At 35.3% G+C, this 21384-nt stretch overlaps 1 protein-coding gene across 2 annotated transcripts in view; it reads right to left on the bottom strand.

Moving 5' to 3' along the window:
* Window positions 1–411: 411 nt before the first annotated feature.
* LOC144968078 (transaldolase-like) overlaps window positions 412–21384 on the bottom strand; it is a 32305-nt gene continuing 11332 nt past the window's right edge. Inside the window, exons 1-10 of one of the 2 annotated variants that reach the window (XM_078906061.1) lie at window positions 16360–16485; window positions 13488–13577; window positions 12841–12964; window positions 12080–12187; window positions 9170–9301; window positions 8115–8175; window positions 7183–7297; window positions 6665–6794; window positions 2885–2952; window positions 412–1140 (exon numbers count right to left, since the gene is read on the bottom strand). In XM_078906061.1, the coding sequence (XP_078762187.1) occupies window positions 977–1140; window positions 2885–2952; window positions 6665–6794; window positions 7183–7297; window positions 8115–8175; window positions 9170–9301; window positions 12080–12187; window positions 12841–12964; window positions 13488–13575 (990 nt within the window). In that variant the 5' untranslated portion in view covers window positions 13576–13577; window positions 16360–16485 and the 3' untranslated portion in view covers window positions 412–976. Of the gene's footprint in view, window positions 1141–2884; window positions 2953–6664; window positions 6795–7182; window positions 7298–8114; window positions 8176–9169; window positions 9302–12079; window positions 12188–12840; window positions 12965–13487; window positions 13578–16359; window positions 16486–21384 lie in introns of those variants that run through there. The other variant, XM_078906062.1, reaches the window with a different exon arrangement.

The following is a 21384-nucleotide window of genomic DNA, read 5'->3' as shown; positions in this document are numbered from 1 at the left end:
ACAGGTCCCCACTAAGAGGAACACACTCAAATGTTTACAAATCATATGTAAAACAAAAATAATACTGTGCATAAAAGAGCAATGATATACAAGACCAAGACCAAAAAAAAATCAACTCCCAAAACTAACTATACATTTGACTGTTTCTCTCACAGCCAGGGCCAGGACAAAACCAAGTAATCTCATTCCAAGACAAAGTGAGAAAGCATGTTGGAAAGCAGAAATAGGGGGATAGAAGACACAGTAATTTCCTCCCTGCCCACTATGGGAGAAAGGGAGAGAAGCGATAGCAAGGTTAAACCAATGAACAATCCACCACATCAGGGGAGGTTAATGTTTCCCTTTCCGAATAGGAATTCCACCCAACCCTTGACACAACAACACAAATGAAAAATAGTTGAAGATCATAACTAATGGCTAAGGATGAATCTTTTATTGTCAGAGGTATAACAATCAACAAATGGTTGCATTACAAAAAAGAACCCCAAGTTATTTGATTTGTAATAAGTGCGTATAACAGGTGTATATCTAATATAACGTAATGAAATAATTAAGCCAAATGCAACTGCGGCCACAGATATAAAGACCAGGCATATAAAAATGAGAGCTGATTTATAACTGGGTGCTAAAAATATATCCCATCAACAACTCTCAGTTTACTGTGAAAATAATTTTTCAAAGTAAGTATGAAATAACGGTAAAGAAAAAATAAAAAATAAATAAACAAAAAAGAAAAAGATAAAAGGAAAATAAAAGAATTATTAAAGTAAAAACTTCAGAATCACATTTGAAAACCATTACATGGACAAAATAATTTGCACCATAATTAATACAAAACTCTGCACTACTTCATAAACATCTTGTAACATACAGTAGTTCTTCCCAAATACTAAATGTGTTTAACATTTTCATTCCTTCGTAAATTAAAGAAATAATAAAATTGCCAGATCACGATGAAAAGGTTAATTTTTTTTGCTCAGACAGCCAATTTATCCTTGAGAACCTTTTCAAGCTTCAATGCATCCTGGGTAAATTTACGAATTCCTTCACTCAATTTGTCATTGGCCATCACGTCTTCATTCATCTCCCAGCGGAACTTTTGTTCTGTTACCTCTACCTCCTCCATATCTATGACACTAGCTGTATTGAGAAAACGAACAGAACATGTTTTAGAAAATCAAATTAAAAAAAAAATAAAAAAAATTTAAAAACAAAAAAAGAGGAAGAAATATTTTTTTTTTAAAGAAGAAAGAATTGAAAAAACAAAACATAAACATTTTATCCTATTCAAACACTATTTGAACATATGAACTTTGCGGAAAAATACTTATATTTAAGAAACATTCTAAAAATAATAAATATTCTTCAGATCTTTAATGATCCTTTTTACAGACGTGCTAACCAATCTCAACCATTTAAAAAGAGTATCGTATTTTCCCCAACATTTAGATTGATTTTCTCACATTTTCCCCCTACAAATCATATTTTCAATATCAGCAACAATCAAAATTTAATATTCACTGAATTTATAGAGAAAACCCAGTAATTCCTTTGGCAATCGTCTATCTGGCTACTCACATCAAGCTGGAGATAATTGAATCATACTTTAACTCTTGCACATTCATTCCACTTTGTTTTACAAATCCCGACCTTTTGAATTTAGCATATTTAGGTCAACATTCCCATATTATAATTTTTTTCGAACTCAAAATATATAATAATCACTTTTTTTTTTTTTGCATCAAATAGAAACATTCTTATTTAATTTATTTTGAGATATTAATGGGTTATTTACAGCTGATTTCTGTGTATTTTTAATGGTAATACTATAAATCATCTCTTTTCTTTGCCACCTCTGTTGTACAATTTCCGTAAAGGATGAATAAAGTTTATTATTATTATTATTAAAGTGTATTGAAATAGAGAAATCATAGTGGTTGGCAAGTCTTATATTATATAACACACATGTGACTGTAAATAATCGTCTTCTATATCTGAATAGTAGTACAGATAGTGGATTTGATTCAAATCCATCTAGAAAATGGAACAATTTATCAAATCTTGTTTCTGTTTTGATTTATGGGTACAATCAATTTTAATACTATGTCGGTCAACTGCACAGTAAAAAGTAAACCTAACCTATGCTTAGATAGCTGTAGTTGAGTGCCCTGTTGGTGGATACAATGTCCCTGGTTATGACATAATGTGGAAAGGTGACCATTTTCACCAGATTAAATAATAATAATAATAATAATAATAATAATAATAATAATAATAATAATAATAATAATAATAATAATAATAATAAATCTTTAATGTCCTAAAAAAAGTGTCAATTTGTCATTTGGTTACACATTTATAACAATACAATATTGACATAGACACACGCACACAGATGCACACTAGTAACATCGTAGTCATCGAAACCCCCCCCCCCCCCCAAAAAAAAAAAAAAAAAAAAAAACTGGCATTAACAACAACATCATCATCATCACAACAACCTTCCTAATATTTTCGTTACAATCCTTCACTTTCACCATTCCCCTAAAACACCATCACCATCTTCAACATACTCCATATTATATTATTTCCTGTAACAAGCTATGAGAGGGAAAGCCTGTGGTCCTCCTCACTCTCTCTCTATCTATCTAAAGAGACTCAACTATCCATTTTAACGATTGCTGGGTGAACAAATAAATGGAAAGCAAAGTCATGGATTTGGAGCGAGACACAGCTAATATGAGATATCTGTACTGTGCTGCAATTTTTTTTTTTTTTTTTGTGTGGTTACAAAAACAAACATGTCATCATATAAGATAGTCATCTAAAACTTTGGCACAGGTACTATCTTGAACTAGTTCATATTTTTTGAGATCAATCTTACCAGCTTTGGCACTGAGATGCTGTTCAACAGTGTCTGTGGACTGGGACAGTTTGTCAAGCAATGCTGGTCTGAAAAAGTGTAGAATAGTAATGCATTAATTATAGAGTCAGAAAGACATTTTGTTCATAATCATTTGTAGCAGTGAAGTGAGAAGACAAGGATAAAGGAATGCATTATTAAATAAAAGATTCCATAGATTGGCTGAGAATTTACCAGTCTAAATCAAACTCTTGCATTGTATATGCCTTATGGCTCTGGAAGACCTTTACATTATCTTTCATCGTTATCATTATATTCAATACACCAGACTGACAACTATCATAGCTCAATTTGTGAATTAAATACAGAGGTGCCTACCCTAACATACTCCAAAGAGGAATCTCAAAGCTGAAAAAGAGGAATTTGAGACCAAAAAGAGGAATCCACTTACCACGAATATTCTTTCATCTTTCGAGTTTCTCAGATCTAAGGTTGGTTTTTATTCCACTGCCAGTCAGTCAGTCATCTTTAAATATCTTGCATTCTAATCATATCCGTTGGTATTCCACTTCCAGTCATAATTTTTAACAATCTTACAAATATATTCAGTCACACGTATCATAAAACAATATATAAAAAAAACAACAAGCCTATTTACACTATGTACAATATTATGTTCCTGACAAATTAATCAGAGGGTTGCAGGCTCTTAGAGTAAGCACTTTTGGCCTTCCTTTTAAGAGCAGAGGAGAAAGTATGTTGGTAACAGGCCCGAGCTCTTGATGACATGTGTACCTTCTGTACAATAAGAGAGCTCAAGGTCTGGGTGGAGAGAGAAGAACGGAAATCAGTTTTATTCTTCCTAACTAAACTGAACACTCTCTCTGTGTCTGCATTTGAATGGGTTAAGCAACACAACCCCTTCATCACTCTACTAAGGCATGGAAATTTCTGTATATTGTCCATGGTCCTAATCTGGCTGATTTTATGCCACTGCTCATCTATCCTCTCTTCTGAAAGAATTTCGTTGGACAGTGGCTCTGCCTGAAACTTTGCAAATTCCAAGTGGAGATTTTGGACATTCTCATCTGGGATAAGACAGGGAAATCTCTTGATGAAATACTCCACCATGGAATATCTGTTTGAGAGCCTCCTGCTTACATCCAGAACAGAAGCATTCATGAGAAATTTGTCCTGCAGAGGAAATTTACTAATAATGTATCTAAGGGCAGTGATAAAAAAGTTCTTCACTTCTTTAACAAAGCAGTCCTCTTGTTGACCTGAGAAAGAGGGATCTAGTTGGAGCTTTTGAAATAAATCTCTTGTGGCTGAACCTAATATCAAATCTTTCCTGGTCAATTGATTTTTTTTGTCGCTCACGTCAATATCAAAAATGGTGTTTGAATTATGGACAGCAGACCCACGGATGAACCTCACAACCAAATCTGTAATAAGCTCATCTAATCTCCCCATGAGGCGATGAATTTGGGGGATTCCTTTTGCAACATAAGATTTGCAGAGGTGAAAATTGTCAGATTTTCAAGCAGAAAATGGCAATATAGCTTAGAACTACTGCTTGCAAAGAATTTATTAACACTAACAAGGCGAGTGTGTTTTGAGGTTTCCTTGTCCTTGGATCCTAAGGCATCCAGTTCGGATTTGAAGAATCCTTTTAGGGGCTCCCATTGTTCAAGCATGCGCTCTATGCAGGCCTGCAGGGAAAGCCATCTTGTGGCACCATGCTTAATGATGGCATGGAGAGATGTACCGCACTGTTGTTGGAAAAAGACGAATTCCTTTTTCCTTTTGCTGCTTTTATCTAAATAAAAATATATATCCACTAATTGTTCTTCCACATCTATTGAAAGTTCTTTGGTTGCTGTTTTGGCAGCAATATGTAGGAGGTGACATGGACAGCCATTTATATACACGTCTGGGTTCTCCCTGTGAATGAAAGCACTCACACCTTTGTTGCTTCCTGTCATGACACTTGCATTGTCACATGCAAATGCCAAACAATTTTTCCACTTTATCCCATTTTCTTGCAATGCAGAGTCTAACACTTTGAATATATTTTCTCCAGTAGAGGCACCATCACAAGTTTTCAGAGAAAACATATCAGTCATTACTTTTCCCTACTCCTCATCAAAAGTCCTTACCACAATTGGATACATTTGTCCCTCACCTCCATCATTACTTCCATCCGTTGAAATACTAAATGGCTGAGTCTTCATTTTGCTGACAATGTCATTAGATATTTCATTTGCCATACAATTATTGATGGCTGTTGCCTTTGTTCTCCCGCATGAAAATTTTTTGGCGATCTCTGAGTCTGGGAACATGGCTTTGAACAAAGCTCCAGCATGATCAGATGCAGCAATTGGTAAGTTGTGCTCAACTAAAAATTTATTCCACAGCATCTCTGCATTTATCACTTTGTCATCGAGTGGGTTTGGGGTAAGAGTAAAATATGAAGACACAGAGTTCATTTTGGATTTTAATCTGTCATTATCCTGATGTTTCTTTGTTTTCACATGCCTATCGATATCACTTGATCCACCCGATTTGATAGTGAAATCTGTCTCACAAATAACACAACGAGCATGATAATCCCCAAGTTTAGATTTCACGATAGAAGCCCAGGTTGCTGTATATTCTGGCCTAAACTTTTGCTCAACTTTAGGTTTTTTCGCTGGCGGTGCCATTTTTCAAACGTAATGTTATCTAGATCCAGATCAAGCTGAATTTACCACTATTCAGTTTAGCTTAGTATCTATACTATAATAATAGTTATTTGAAGTAGAGATCTAATTGATCTAAAACAATTGGATTTAGAGATAGTATAAATAGTATATTAGATAGACTGACTGTCTAACGAAATCAATCACTTACAGCACAAGTCCAAATGTGACACGTTCCGTAAGAATGAAATCTGAAAAGCACTTTATAACTCTTAATTCAATTATAAATCAGTCACTGAATAAACCACAGCACGAGAATCCAAATTAAACAGAATAGGAGAGGCGCGAGGATGTCTTCTACTGCAACAAGAAGGAATGCATGAATGATTGACCGACGCTAATAGGCAACGGGCGCTAAATGACCGATTGACCAACGCGGGTGTCGAAGGCTAGGTTGGGCGACTTGATACTTTACTTTGATCAACTCGTGAAGACTGAAATTTTAGAATCGATACCTTAAAAGGCTTTGACTTTGTTTGCGTCGGATTCATGTCTCTAGGTAATCGTACTCGCAGGCCAAGAGAATCGGATATCAAGACAATGTGTCTAAAGTCACCCTTCACCGTTCACATAAATTTTCGTTAACTATCGGTCCGGTCGAAAAAAAAAGCGGAATATGAAGCAGGATCGCGGGATCGCGGAATGAAAGGCAATTTCGCGGGATGATTCCGCGGATCGCGGGATGATAGGCACCTCTGTAAATATCATGTCAATATTTATTTAGATATACAGTGCAGTACCCATTTCTCATTCTCACACATTCCCCAAACCGATCTCAATATACCAAATTTATACAATTTTCTACTTTCTTTGTACAAGTTTAATGTATTTAACATTTTCACATGTTCTTTGCCTTAAACGTAATTTGTCTGGGCAAGGTCGAGGAATATGCTTCGCACTGTACTAATATTGAGAATAAAAGAAGATAACGCTCTTTCATGTCTTGTGTAAATCAAAAATGTAAAATTGTTCAGCTTCTAAAATGTCCACAGCCTTAAAGTTTAACTTTTAATATAAAATAACATTTGGAATAAAACCATACAAGCAATGTCCAACTTACGAAATAGTAAGCAGATCACACCCTGCAAGACCCAGGATTTCACCAGTGTTCCTGAATGAAGCTCCCATTACCACAGTCTTGAATCCAAACTTTTTGTAATAGTTGTAGATCTTTGTCACACTCTTAACACCTGAAATTCAAAAACACAAAATATCACCAGTTAAACGTCAATCACTTGATATGAAAATACAGATAAACCAGAAATAATACAGGATTACAGCATGTTTATTGTGTTATAAATCCAAGCTTTAATTTAAGACTTTCAGGCCCGTGTCATCATGGTAGTGACACACCGAACAAACATAGTGCATTGACTAATGCAAAGGGTGTTAGGCTAAGTGAGAGACAGGCAGGGACAACCCTGTTAATTTTGCTGGGCACTGACCTGAGACACACACATATATATCATTATAGTACTTTTAGTCTATTTAAAACAAAATGCAACATTACAGAATCTATAAATTGTAAAGAATATTTTGAATTCCAAAGGTGTTAACCACATGATAAAAATGATTTACCTGGATCCTCCAATGGTTCGAAAGACTTTTGATCTGTATTTTTAACATACCAATCCAAAATACGACCAACAAACGGTGAGATCAAAGTAGCTCCAGCATTGGCACATGCCACAGCCTTGAGGGTAGGATTTTAGAAAGAAAACAAAAAATAAAGGGAAAGGGGAGCAGGGGGGGGGGGGGAAGGAAGATGGATTATCAAATAAAATTCTTAAAGCAACAAACTCATCTCGTCCAAATTGAAAAGGTTAAAGAAATAAAAAATTAAGAATATATACATTCTTCTTGTTTTTCTTTGACAACTTGGTAACATAAAATGGATCTTGAGCTTTCATATAGTGCAATATCCCCTAACCATGCTCAAAGCGCTTTACAAAGGATCCTTGACCAACAGCAACACGTAACATATAGAACGAGACATGACGCCTGTTAGTTGATAATACAAGTATTTTTTTTCCGACAGAGACAACGCTGTTAACGACCAGGTACTCATTTTACATCTGAGTATGGTGAGAGATTGTGAATAAAGAGCCTTTTCCAAGGACTCAACTATGCGCAAAGCATGGCTTGAACCCAGGACCTTCTAATCCGAAAGCAAGTGTCATACCACAAGACCACATAATCGCAATATTGCTTTCCAAATCAGGAGTTTAGACCTGAACCCGGAACGGCGGAATCTGACCTCAATAAAAATGTTTGATCTTGATTTTACCAAGACAACTGGCAGGTCTGTAAAAAATCCGCATCAATGGAGACAATTATTGCTTGGGAAGAGAATAAACATTTGAACATTTAAAAGCAAAATTCCTCTTACGTTAAATTCTGTATTGTACAATAAATAAAGGTGAAAAATATAACATAATAATATTGATAATAATAATAATAATAATAATAATAATAATAATAATAAAAAAGCCAAACTAACTCTTACACACCTGATAGAAATTGAAGATAAGAGTCATGTTGCAATGAATTCCAAACTCAGATTCCAATCTCCTGAAAAACAGCAAACAAAAGATTTTAAACCCCCCCAGAAAAACAATGATAAAACAGGAATCATAATAAACTCAGAAACAGAACAACAAACACTAATTTCTTGTTAGAAGGGTAGAGTCACCATGTATGCCATTTACCTACAGTGGATAAAGCCAACAACATTGGACCATAAAGATCAGCTGACTTTATCCAGTACCAATGGAACATAGATAAAGTACAGAAAATTTAGGACTGACAAGACGTGTTGGCTTTATGCGAGTTCCACTGTATTGTCTTGATTCTTAATTTGGAAAAGCAGAAGGGTTTAAAAATGATTAAAATCTCATTTTTGTTGTCACTCCCCCCCCCCCCTCCCAATTCACTTTAGACCTCCAACAATGTGTTGAGTATAAATGAATAATGACATCAATCTTGTGATTAAAATATAATAATTACTGTATAATCAAGCTTTCCCCTGAAATCGGCAGATCAATGGTCGGCTAAAAAAAAACCCTCTGAAGTCTCAATTTTCATCAGAGGTCTGGTCTGTACAAAATTAAATAAAACACGGAGTGCAAAGCTTGTATGTAGACTTCAGAGTTTTGATCCGCCGATCATCGATATGCTGTGTGATATACTATGAGACCAAAAAAAAATACATAAATAAAAAAGAGACGAAATAGAGGGAAAAAAAGTGTACAATTCTAGTGCCAACATTCACAATAAAAAAGAACACGCGCCCCCCCCCCCCCCCCCCACTCCCCGAAAAAAGAAAAAAAGAAAAGAAAAACTAAATGAGGAAAAAAATTATAAATATGACATCTAACCAGTCCAAATTACACAATCAGCTAAGACAAACTGAGCTAAAGGTTTGCATTGTTTTGTTTTGGGTCCACATAGGGACAACTGAGATAAATATGAAAAAAATAAATAAAAAATAACCTATTTATTTCTGGCGACATGATAGTATCAGAACGATACGGTTGATGATATAAAAAATTGACAATATACAAACCTTGCTGCTTCAACTCCCTCCCAAGTTGAGGACAGTTTGATAAGGATTCTTTCTTTGCTAATGCCAGCATCTTCATAGAGCTTGATCAGAGCACGAGCCTTTTTCACCATGCCATCAATGTCAAAAGACAGCCTAGATGTGAAAGACGATATTACTATTATTAGCAGGAACAATTAAAAATAAAGTATTACATCATAATGACTTGACTTATTGCCGATCACCTCCTAATCTTCGGACTGGGACGCTTTGGCAGCTTCTCTGATTTGTTGAGTGAGCTCATTCCACTGACGACGGTCTTCTGCAAGGGATCTCAGGTGTTTTAAATCCTTTTTGCATCTCAGTTCTTGTGTGTCATCGAGGCGCTTGAGGTCTTTATTTATCAACACTTCAATAAATTACATCATAATAGTCTCAGGTTAACTCTAAAACAAATAGGTGGCCCACCACCTCAAAACAGTATTATATCAAGATGGTAGAGATGTTAAAATTAACTTCGAAGTCAGAAATATGAAACTTTTATCACTTTTAAGGCTTTTTTAAGGCAATCTTGACTTTCATTTTCTCAAAGACTTTGAAAATATTCCATCACTAAATGTATGTTTGAGAGGTAATTGATAAAAACATAGAAGATACATCTTTTGTTATAAAATTTCACATTTATTTTTCCTTTGTGAAATTGCAATAAAACAAAACTGAAAGATATCTATTTTCACCCTAAATACTGCTAAATGTAATCCAAATTCTGAGCAAAAATGTCATGTTGACATTCCCAAAATGTCATGATCAGAATGTCAACATGACATTTGGAATAGTACACAGCTGTTTCCTTGGTAATGTGAACGTTTTTGCCACCTTTTTGGTTGTTTGTTTTCTTTTTGACCTAAATAATCAGCAGTATTGCAGTATACAATGCTAACGACTATATATATAAATCCAAAACAAATTTTTCCCTGCTGTTTATTTCTTCATAAAATCGGATCACTTAGTTATACTACTGGAACCCAGCAAGTGACTGACAACAGCAGCTGCATGCTGTAAAAGTGGCTACCTGGACGGGGATTCCCCTTTTTGAGGGTTAAGACGCAAAGTATTGCATTTTCATGATGTAATACAACACCATATCTAGATGACCACTTACATTACAATAATATTAACTTACGGAACAGACAGTACTACTTTCACTTGTTATCTTGGTTCTTTTTTCGTTTTATTGTGATTATTCTGATAGGTTTTTATAAGCAATTTAAAATTTAAAATCCCTACCATTTTAAAATATTTTTGTTGTTGTGCGGACAATAAAAAATTCAAATCTTTAAAATCAGACGTTGGATTCCGAAATTGATTAATGCTTTGTCCAGTCTTAATATTATTACACACAGTAAAACATTCATTTCTGATTCAACACATTTTAACTACGTTTTTAATGGTCATAAATGTAATGGGCTGGACATCTGGTATGTTCTCTCCATTTGTATTTTGTATTGTATTTAAAAGATATGGAGATAAGTGGATTAAACAATTTAACACACTCCTAAAGAACATATAAAGCAATATATTGTGTGTGTAGGTTTTACTTCACTATTAAAAATAGAAACAAAACCACCGTCATTACACCAAACAACAACACCATCACAGTGGCGTAGTAGATAATAGAAGCAATGAATATGGTAGTAAAAGGTATTCCTCTCTCTCTCTCTTTCTTTCTTTTTCTCTCTCTCTCTCTCTCTCACACACACACACATACATACACCCATACATCCTGCATATACACACATATTACATACAAACATAAAAGACAGGCTAAGAGAAATGAATCACATTCACACTACACCTAATTCATACCACTGACAACAACGATATAACATCAACAGTTAGTACAGATAGTATTCCACAAAGGCAAGTTTGACTGGGGAAAATAAGAAGAGGGGGAGAGGGTACTCAGACACAGCCAAGATAGAGAAAATAATAGTGGCACCTCCTAGGATTTAACAGATATTCAGACATTATTCTCAATATTCACAATGTACAAGTAGTGCAGCTGGGGAATAAAACCTTCCCATACCAGAGACATGAATGAAGCAAACCCATTCATTTCATATTTCTTAGATCAGTAACAGATGTATCTTTAAGAACTATTATTGTAGGGCTACTTGCAGAGGGAGTGTATATATATATATATATATATATATATATATATATATATATATATATATATATATATATATATATATACGTTCCTGTACTACAATAAGTATGACTTCTTCACTCCTTTACCATATTTGTGGGAACGTTTAATGACAAAACTGTAGAATCAATGTAGTAAAGTGTTCCATGGTCAGTAGGGAGTCCAGGAAATGATTATGACATTGTTTACATTGTGTAACTGGTCCAAATTCATCACCCACGATAGCCTAGACATCTCATAGACTGCTAGATATTCCCAGTGAAATTTGATACCCCACCCCTACACTTGTTACATATTTGTTGAACTGAATTAACATTAGTGCAACAGAAAGTAGACAGTTTGTACTATGTACTAGTGTGAATAATAATAAACTGCAACGTCTGATTGTTGTTGTGGGGATTCCAGAAATATTTGATAAATGTAGTGAAAATGTGAGTCTACTTTGCTGTGTTCCTGAGAAAGAAATATACTGATGATATCTATGATATTTAGTCCACTGTGTGAGGGGGATTTCAATCTATAATATGAGTGATATAGATTTACATTTAAGATAATTGTGGGATGGTTATGCCATTATTTATCAGACCAATTAGACTACTCACTTCACTGACTGCAGGCACGTGCCATGCCAGAGCGCAGGTAAAGAGAAGGAGAGTAGTGACCTCTTGACCTAGCATCTCAACTAAGTGATCTGCTGGTAAACCACTGTGAAAGTAATACCATACCTGGCATCAACTTCTGTCGAGACCCTTCCAGGAATGATTTTCAAAATCTCCATACCAAAATTTACACACACTTTGTCCATTGCATTGTTGATCTTCTGCAACTCTGTCCTGGTTAAGAAAGAAGAGAATAAAAATGTAAGAGCTCACTCATTGTATTGTTCAGGGTTGCCAATCCAGGAAGCCAAAATTTACTGAACTTTTATGCAAACACATTGGCCGACCCTTGTCTGAGCGCTGAATTCCAGTAAAAAATACAAAAAAATAACGCATTTACTCACATTCTCTCACAGTACTCAAAGTGTAAAATGAGTACCTGGCCGTTAACAGCGTTGTCTCAGTCGGAAAAAAATTGTAATATCGCCTAAATTTACATTTATCTGGAACAAGATATTAATGGAGTTCTTGTTGCTATTTCAGTCTCTCAGAACATGTTGATTAATGAAGACTTAAAATGTATATAGAATTCATCTAATAATACAAATCTCACAAAGAAAGTTATCATATTAGTATTAGAGAATAACATTCAATGACATACAGTGAAATCTGCATTAAGTCAACACTCTTCAAGTTAACTGCTTCTTAAACTTAGATCCAACACCTCTTGTTGGTCCCAAATGTTTGCTCTTTCTAAGCGTGTTCCATTGATAATGGATACAGTGAACCTTGTTTAAAGCCAACCAATCTTTCTGGTATGGCAGTATCAGGATTCCACTGTATAAAAGAGAGCATCTAAATGACAAAACAATACAAATATAACAAACCCTCCAAGATTTTTGGCATATGTCACGGCATCATCAATCAGTTTTTGATAGGCAGGCATACCAGCGGCAGCAAATATGAGGGAAGGATTGGTGGTGGCATCTGTAGGCTTGAATGTCTTCATGGCTGGACAATGGAGCAGGACGTAAGGAGAAAGAATGAAAATCGTGCTGCTTGAAATAAGCAATAAGAATTTAATTGATTATTAATATTAATGAAGACGTTTCGTGTTTCCTCCTTGTCAACAAAACACACACAAATAAAAAGACGAATGAGAGATGTGAGAATGGCGATTCATTTATACTTTTCCCTATGTATATTGTGCCTGACTGACCCTGTGGTTCTAGTTCTAGGGCAGTCCGTTGAGCTATGACAAGACCAAGAATCTCCTCTCAATCTCGTGTTGGTTGTGGATGAGATATGGTGGTATGGTCTGCTGCAAGTGCAAGCCTCGCAAGTCCCCTCCCTCCCCAATGCCAATGCCAATGAAAAAAGGCAAGTATGGTAAATATTGTGTGACTACAGCTTAAATATTTGAAATCATCATGCTTATATTTATTTAAACTTGGTCTTTACAAGTTCACGCCAGTGACCAGTGCCGAATGTGACCGGCCGGCCGCAACATCTTTCCCCAGTCCCCACCACTTACCTTCGAAATCTCCCGTGTCAGCAACAACTGTTGTCAATGCTTTGAGTTGGTCAAGGCTAGAGTGGGCCATCTTTTTTGCATCCGACATGTCTGTGGTATAATTAGGTGTTGAGTTATAATTGAAAAAAATATGTTCAAAACAAAACAGAGTGTGACTGGAAGACTGGAAGCCTGAAAAACCAAAAACAAAGTGAAAGTTGTGCAAAGTGCAGCGTAATGGTTCGTGCTCGTGCCTAAGTACGCGGTGTGTGTTGCCGAAAGCGAGAGACGTGAACCTGGACAGCTACAATAACTGCTGACATAATAAACGACCAGTACGTAAGATTGACCCTATCTACACATCGATCGTGATTGATCAGTGTGGCATACTATGTGTTCGGATGATAAAAGTAACGCGGCCTCACACCTTTACCTATAAGCATAAGGCATAGGAAGTCTTCTATGTGGGATCAAATTATCAGTACAGGTGATCTTTGCAATAGCATTCAGATCTCCTCTAAGCGAATCAAATTGGTACAAATGTCATAGCCTGTGTAATGATAATAATAATAAAAATAATAATAATAATAATAATATAATAACAATAATAATAATAATAATAATAATAATAATAATAACAACAACAACAACAACAATAACGCTAATAAAAATAATGAGAATAATAATATTATTATAATCATTATTATTACTATTATTATTTATTATTATTATTATTATTATTATTATTATTATTTATCAATAATATAATAATAATAATAATAATAATAAAAATAATAATAATAATGATGATGATGATGATGATGATGGTGATGATGATGATGATGATGATAACAATAATAATAATAATAATAATAATAATAATAATAATAATAATGATAATAATAATAATAATGATGATGATGATGATGATGATGATAATAATAATAATAATAATGATAATAATGATGATGATGATGATAATAGTAATAAAAATAATAATAATAATAATAATAATAATAATAATAATAATAATAATAAACAATAATAACAATTATTATTATTATTATTATTATATTATTATTATATAATAATGATGATGATGATGATGATGATGATGATAATAGTAATAATAATCATAATAATAATAATAATAATAATCAATCGTACCAACCGAGGTTTAGGTGGGCCAGGTGGAAGGCATTGCATATATAACCGATCGTGGGGGGGGGGGGGGGGGGGGGGGGGGGGGGGAGGAGGAGGATACAAATGCGGCGACGAAATTTTATGAATATTGTTGCTCTTCGTTTCATGCATGACTGTATCAACAACCAATAAGGTTATGCGTTTTGGTAAAATTCTCACAACACCCGCCAGCCAAATTAAACATACCTACACACTATACTATGTATAACCTTGAACGTTGATAGTCAGATTGATATAATTTCGTGATAACATAATATCATCAAAATGGCTTTCTAACATTAATACTGACGTTAACTTCGTTCCTTCTATAAAGAGGGGCGTTTTCTAAGTTTGGAGGAAGTGGGGGGGGGGGGCTTTAGTAGGGGAGGGGAGGAGAGAGAGAGAGAGAGAGAGAGAGAGAGAGAGAGAGAGAGAGAGAGAGAGAGAGAGAGAGAGAGAGAGAGAGAGAGAGAGAGAGAGAGAGAGAGAGAGAGAGGAACTAACATTAGATTGACAGATTTATATTTATATAAAAGTAGTACACGCAAGCTGTTTGGATCACTTGCAGTTATTTTACGTGCAGTAGAAGTTCAGGGTAAATAGAGAAGAAAAAAAAACAAACAAACAAAACAACCCCCCCCCCCCCACCCCGAGATACAACCAGTTTTATAAATGTTACGATTAAACTGCCGAACGCTGATAGAAATATAGACCTTTTCAAGTTGGAAACAATTCATTTCATTTCAAATATTACTTGTAAAACGAACAAAACAATTTTAAAAAGAAAAAAAAAAAAAGGGGGGGGGGGGGAGCATGATGGGGGAGGCGGGGCATGATGGTGGGGGGGGGGGGGGGGGGTAGAGAGAAGGGGGGGGGGGGGGGATTAGGCGAGGCGGGAATCAAGCTTTCTGAAATAACGTGAATACAATATGTGACAGTTGATATTTAGGCATCTCATGAGTGAAGCAACAACCTTTATTTAATATTCCATTCATGCACATGAAAGCATGGTAGATACATATTGCGGATAGATTAAGTTTGAAATATGCACACACAAGCCACACACGCACATACACATTTACACATACACAAGCACATGTCAAAATACAGTGAACACACGTACACACACACACACACACACACACACACACACGTATACAGTTTTCATGGAGACAGACTGCCTTTAAAGATTAAATGTATAAACAATAAGGTCAATTTCAACTTGTAACTCAACTCTCTTACACTAATAATATGCGTCAATCAGACTATACAGGCTTTTAATGTTACACATAGTTTTGTGTTGATACGTTATATCCGGCTGGCGGATGTTATTAGTATCTTACCTATACGCATATCATCATTGTGTGTGTGCGCGCGCGCATGTGTGTGTGTGACTTATCGAAATCCCAGATTCGATAGTTTTTGACAAGAGAAGGGTCATTTAAATCAATCGATATTTTGAATGGCGAGATTTCTGGCCAAATTTTTAAATATGAGTTTTTCTTGAGTACGGCAGTTGAGTGGTTAATCTGTCTATTATATTTGATGGTGATGATGATGATGATGAGGATGAGGATGATGAATGGTGATAAGGATGATAATGACGACGACGACGACGATGATGATGATGATGATGGTAATGATGATGATGATGATGATGATGATATAATTGGGCAAAAATGAAACTAGTTTAAACTACATTTCAACTTACAACAAAGCACAAGAAATGTTTCTCTTGTCACTATGTGGTCCCCTTGATTTCTGACACACTGTCGTATGCACACAGCACGCACGCACACACAGAAATGTTTTCCGCCCAGATGTGTTTACAAACTACTATTGATTTCCATGGGTGAAAACATATCCCAATACTTCACAAATCACATCCTTATTATTATTGTTTTTGTTTTTTTTGTATCTTAATTTGACAACCCGTAATATCATTATTTCAAGTTGCTGGTAGGTTAACTATGCCTAATAATGGCGTTGACATTTCGAACAGTCTGGTATTTAGTCTGATTCGATGTAAAGCAACAATGGTAGAAAGCCTTCTTTCTATCTATCATTTTTGGTGTAAGTGAGTGAGGTACTTCTCTTGTTGATATTAATATATGAAATTTAAAAAATGTGTAAACAGCAATACAGTTATACTACGAAAAAAAATACGTAATTAAAATTTTGACCAGAAAATCCATCCTCAAAATATCGATCGATTACAATGACTATCATCTTGGGAATAGCTCTCAACTGAGAGTTTTTGACTTCACGGAAGTCCCAGGTTTGAGAGTTTTATTGCCAAGATGAGGGTCATTTTAATCTTTTAATCAATCGATATTTGAAGGTTTTCAGGCCAAAATTTTAAATACCTGTTTTTTAAGAGTACGACAGGACAGGTGCATTCACAACCTGTTTTATGAAAACATTACGCTATTTAATGTCACCATTCATAGCATCCGTCTCTGACGAAACATAGTTTTCCAATTTTGGAAAAAAAAAAAAAAAAAGAAAAGAAATCCTCCAAAAACTTTGACCACCACCACCATCATCATCATCACCTTACAGATCAATCGATTAATTCTGATCTCAACTTGTCAACAAGTCTGAAAACTCCTGATTCCAAAGTGGTCTTAGGTTTGATTGTTGTTTACTACACGAGGGTGCGGCCATGTGGTCTAGTGGTATGACACTCGTTTTCGGATCGGAAGGCCCTGGGTTCGAGCCTCGCTCTGTGCATAGTTCAGTCCTTGGAATAGACTCTTCACTCAGATTATCTCACCGTACTCAGGTGTAAAATGGGTACCTGGTCGTTAACAACGTTGTCTTGGTCGGAAAAAAATTGTCATATCGCCTAACAGTCGTCATGTCTTGTTCTTTATGTTACATGTTGCTGTTGGCCAGGGACCCCTTGTAAAGCGCTTAGGGCTAGCTTTGTGGATATTGCACTATATAATAGTTTTTTTTTTTTAACAAGTTGAATATCATTTGAATCGATCGATGTTTGAATTAAAAGGATTCTGACCATTATTTAGAGAGAAAAAACAAACAAGAACCTGTTTTGTCCGTGTACGGCTGTTTACATCATTAGTGACATTGATGTGACAGTTAGATCTTGCTGTTGACAAGTCATTATGATACAGTCTTGTTGGATGCACTCTGACCCCCCCCCCCCCCCCCCCCCCCCCCAAAAAAAAAAAAAAAAAAAAAAAACAAACAATACCAACAACAACAAAAAAAAACAAAACAAAAAGAAAACAAAAAAAACAAAAAAAACAAAACAAAACAAAACAAAAAACAACAAAAAAAAAAAACAAAAAAAAAAACAACAACAAAAAAGACAACAAAAAACCAAAACAAAAACAAAACAAACAAACGATCAAAAAAAAAAAAATAAAGAAAAGAAAAGAAAAAAAGACCACTACTTATCCTTAAATAATGATTGATTAAAATAAAATGTCTCTCATCTTGCCAAAAACATCTCAAACCTTGCACTTCTGTGAAGAGAGTATTTTCCAAGATGAGTGTTATTTTAATAGATCAATATTTGAAGGACAAGTTGTCTGTCCCAAATTTGTAATATGTGTTGTTGTTGTATTTGTTTTTTTTTTGGTCAGGTTTATACCGGGTTGGGATAGGCTACCTATTAAATAAATATTATTCTTTAAGTTATTATACGATAAAAGTGCGGTTATGACTTCTTGTGGTATGACACTCGCCTTCGGATCGGAAGGTCCTGGGTTCGAGCCTCGCTCGGCGCATAGTTGAATCCTTGGAAAAGGCTCTCTTCTCATATTCTCTGACCGTACTCATGTGTAAAATGAGTACCTGGCCGTTAACAGCGGTGTCTCTGTCGGAAACATTGTAAAATCAGGCGTGTCTCGTTCTACACGATACGTGTTGCTGTTGGTCAGGGACCCTTTGTAAAGCACTTTGAGCTCGTTTATTGTTTTTTTGTTTGTTTGTTGCTTTAGGTCTCTTCCAACACAATTGAGGTTATATGAGAGACCGCTGAAACAATAAAAAAAACAAGCAATCTAACAAAAATAGTACAAATGTAAATCAAAATCATAACCTAAAGATATCATAAGCTAAATTATAAATAACCAAGAACAAACAGGCAGAAGATTTACAGAAAAAAAATATCCCCTGTCAAAAATACAATCACAAACCAAAGAAGCAGGATAGGCTAGTAAAGAGAAGAAGAAACGACATCACTATCGGATCGTACACCCATGCGAACATCATAGGTATATGATTCAAGGGTGATGCTCCCATCCAACCACCCGCAGCTCGTTTATTGGATATTGTGTTATGTGAAAGCTCAAGTTAAAAAAAAAAAGACTGACTGTTAAAAATTCGTTGTAAACTGTATTTTGATTTATTGTTATTAATATTTGAGCATGTACAATCTGGTGGTTTACTATCCGGTGACTTGGCGAGGATATTTGTTTCAAGACAGTTCATAACTGCAGCTTGTTATGTTGCGTTTGGCCCAGGAACTATCATATGAAGCTATAACCAGACGGTATTACCGCTACAACAATCACTACTACTACTACTACTTCTAATAATAATAATAATAATAATAATAATAATAATAAATGGCATTTATATAGCGCTTTACCCCGTTGTCACAGGCTCTAAGCGCTTTACAGTGATATAAAACAAAACATATTACAGCGAGACAAGTGTGAAGGAAACGTGATACGAATTCAATTTAACAACAACAAAATATGAAAATAATATTGCAACATTATGACGTAAAAAGATAAAACTTTAAGCGAGATTTGAACGTTGTCAACGAATCCGAGCATCTCACGTGTGACGGGAGAGAGTTCCAAAAATGGGGGGCCGAAATTGAAAAGACTGTTCACCTATTTTACGCAATGGCTTAGGTTTGACAAGGATTGATTGGTCATTGCTTGACCTCAAGTTTCTATTGGGGACATATATGTTTAGAAGGTCTTTAATATAGGAGGGACTGTTCGTGCTCAGGGATTTGTAGACAACAGTACAAATCTTATAGGCAACTCTTTTTTCAACAGGAAGCCAATGTAACTCACGGAGAAGAAGAGTTGCTGACGGGTATTTTTCGTTATTGCGTACAATGAGCCTGGCTGCGTTATTTTGAGCAACCTGAAGTTTGCTAATTTTGTCTTTAGTTAAATTCGCCCAAAGGGAGTTACAATAGTCCAATTTAGATAAAACCAAGGAATTAATTAAAAGTTCTGTTATATGCTTCGGTATTAAATTACGAATTTTGCTTATTTTTTTCATTTCTATGTACATAGATTGTATGGTGTTATTCACGTGGCTTGTCATGGAAAGATCTTTATCAATGATGACGCCAAGGTTTTTTGCTTTATTTGAAAATTCTATTGTGCTATTTCCGAGAGTAATTAGTGATTTATTTGCCTGTTTAAGGATACTCGGTCTTCCACACATTAAAATCTCAGTTTTACTATCATTTAATTTTAACTTATTGTGGTACATCCAAGATTTAATCTCATTAAAACAGCTCGTAATTCGTTGTATTAAGAACTGTAAATTACTAAGGGGTGCTGAATATATTTGCGTATCATCTGCATAAAAATGATAACTCAGATTGAATCTGGATATCACACTAGAAAGGGGCTGCATATATACAGTAAAAAGGACAGGGCCAAGAACAGAGCCTTGTGGCACTCCAAAATTTAGTAATACTTGTTCTGACTGAACACCATTCACCACGACAGTCTGCCATCGATCCTGTAAATATGATGTAAACCATTTAAGGGCAATTCCTTTTATGCCGAACGTATTTTCTAGTCTTCTTAACAAAATGTCATGGTCAATGGTGTCAAAGGCAGCTGAAAGATCTAAAAGGCATAATACATTGATATTGTTAGCATCAGCATTACATAACAAGTCATTAAAGATTTTAAGAAGCGCCGTTTCAGTACTGTGTTGATGTTTGTAGGCTGACTGAAAGGGTTGTTCCAAACTGTTGTTCTTAAGATGAGATGTTAATTGTGTAAGAACTACCTTCTCCAAAAGTTTTGACAAAAAAGGTAAATTTGATACAGGACGATAATTGTTTAATATATTGTGGTCCAGTGATGGTTTCTTCAGAAGTGGTTTGACGAGGGCACTTTTAAAGCACGATAGAACTTCGCCAGTCAGTATGGATGTATTTATGATTGATGTAATGGATGGTAATAATGTATCGATGGAGCTGGCCAAAAGCTGTGCTGGTAGGGGATCAAGGTCGCAGGATTTAATGGGGGCTTTTTTTATCAACTCGTTTATGAAACCAGGTGAAACTGGTTGGAACTTGTCTAAAGGGGTACCACAGAATGTATTTGTATCTATAAATGGTTCATGCCGATCTAGTTCTGAACGAATGTTATGGATTTTGTCTTTAAAAAAGTTGACAAATGTGTCTGGCAAGTCTCTTTGATTGGTTGTAGATGGTAATGAAGTGCATCTTTCACGTCCAAGTAGATCATTGCAGATGTTAAATAATTGTTTACAAGATTTAGAAGTTTCAAATTTTGAAAGAAAATACGTGGTCTTTGCCTTTTTTATTGTTGTCTTCCAGGCACGAAATGCGCTCTTGAATATTTCACGATGAATCATGAGGTCTGATGTTTTCAGCAGTCTTTCTGCTCTCCGACACTTCGTTTTAGCTTCTTTAACGTCCGACGTATACCACGGAGCATACTTGCGGTTGGTGACGGTCCTTGTTTGGAATGGCGCA

This window comes from Berghia stephanieae, chromosome 3 (genome assembly GCF_034508935.2).
Source record: "Berghia stephanieae isolate SIO BIC M18660-M18661 chromosome 3, UCSD_Bste_1.3, whole genome shotgun sequence".
NCBI classification, from domain to species: Eukaryota; Metazoa; Mollusca; class Gastropoda; order Nudibranchia; family Aeolidiidae; genus Berghia; species Berghia stephanieae.
This window is presented reverse-complemented; position numbering and strand designations above follow the sequence as displayed.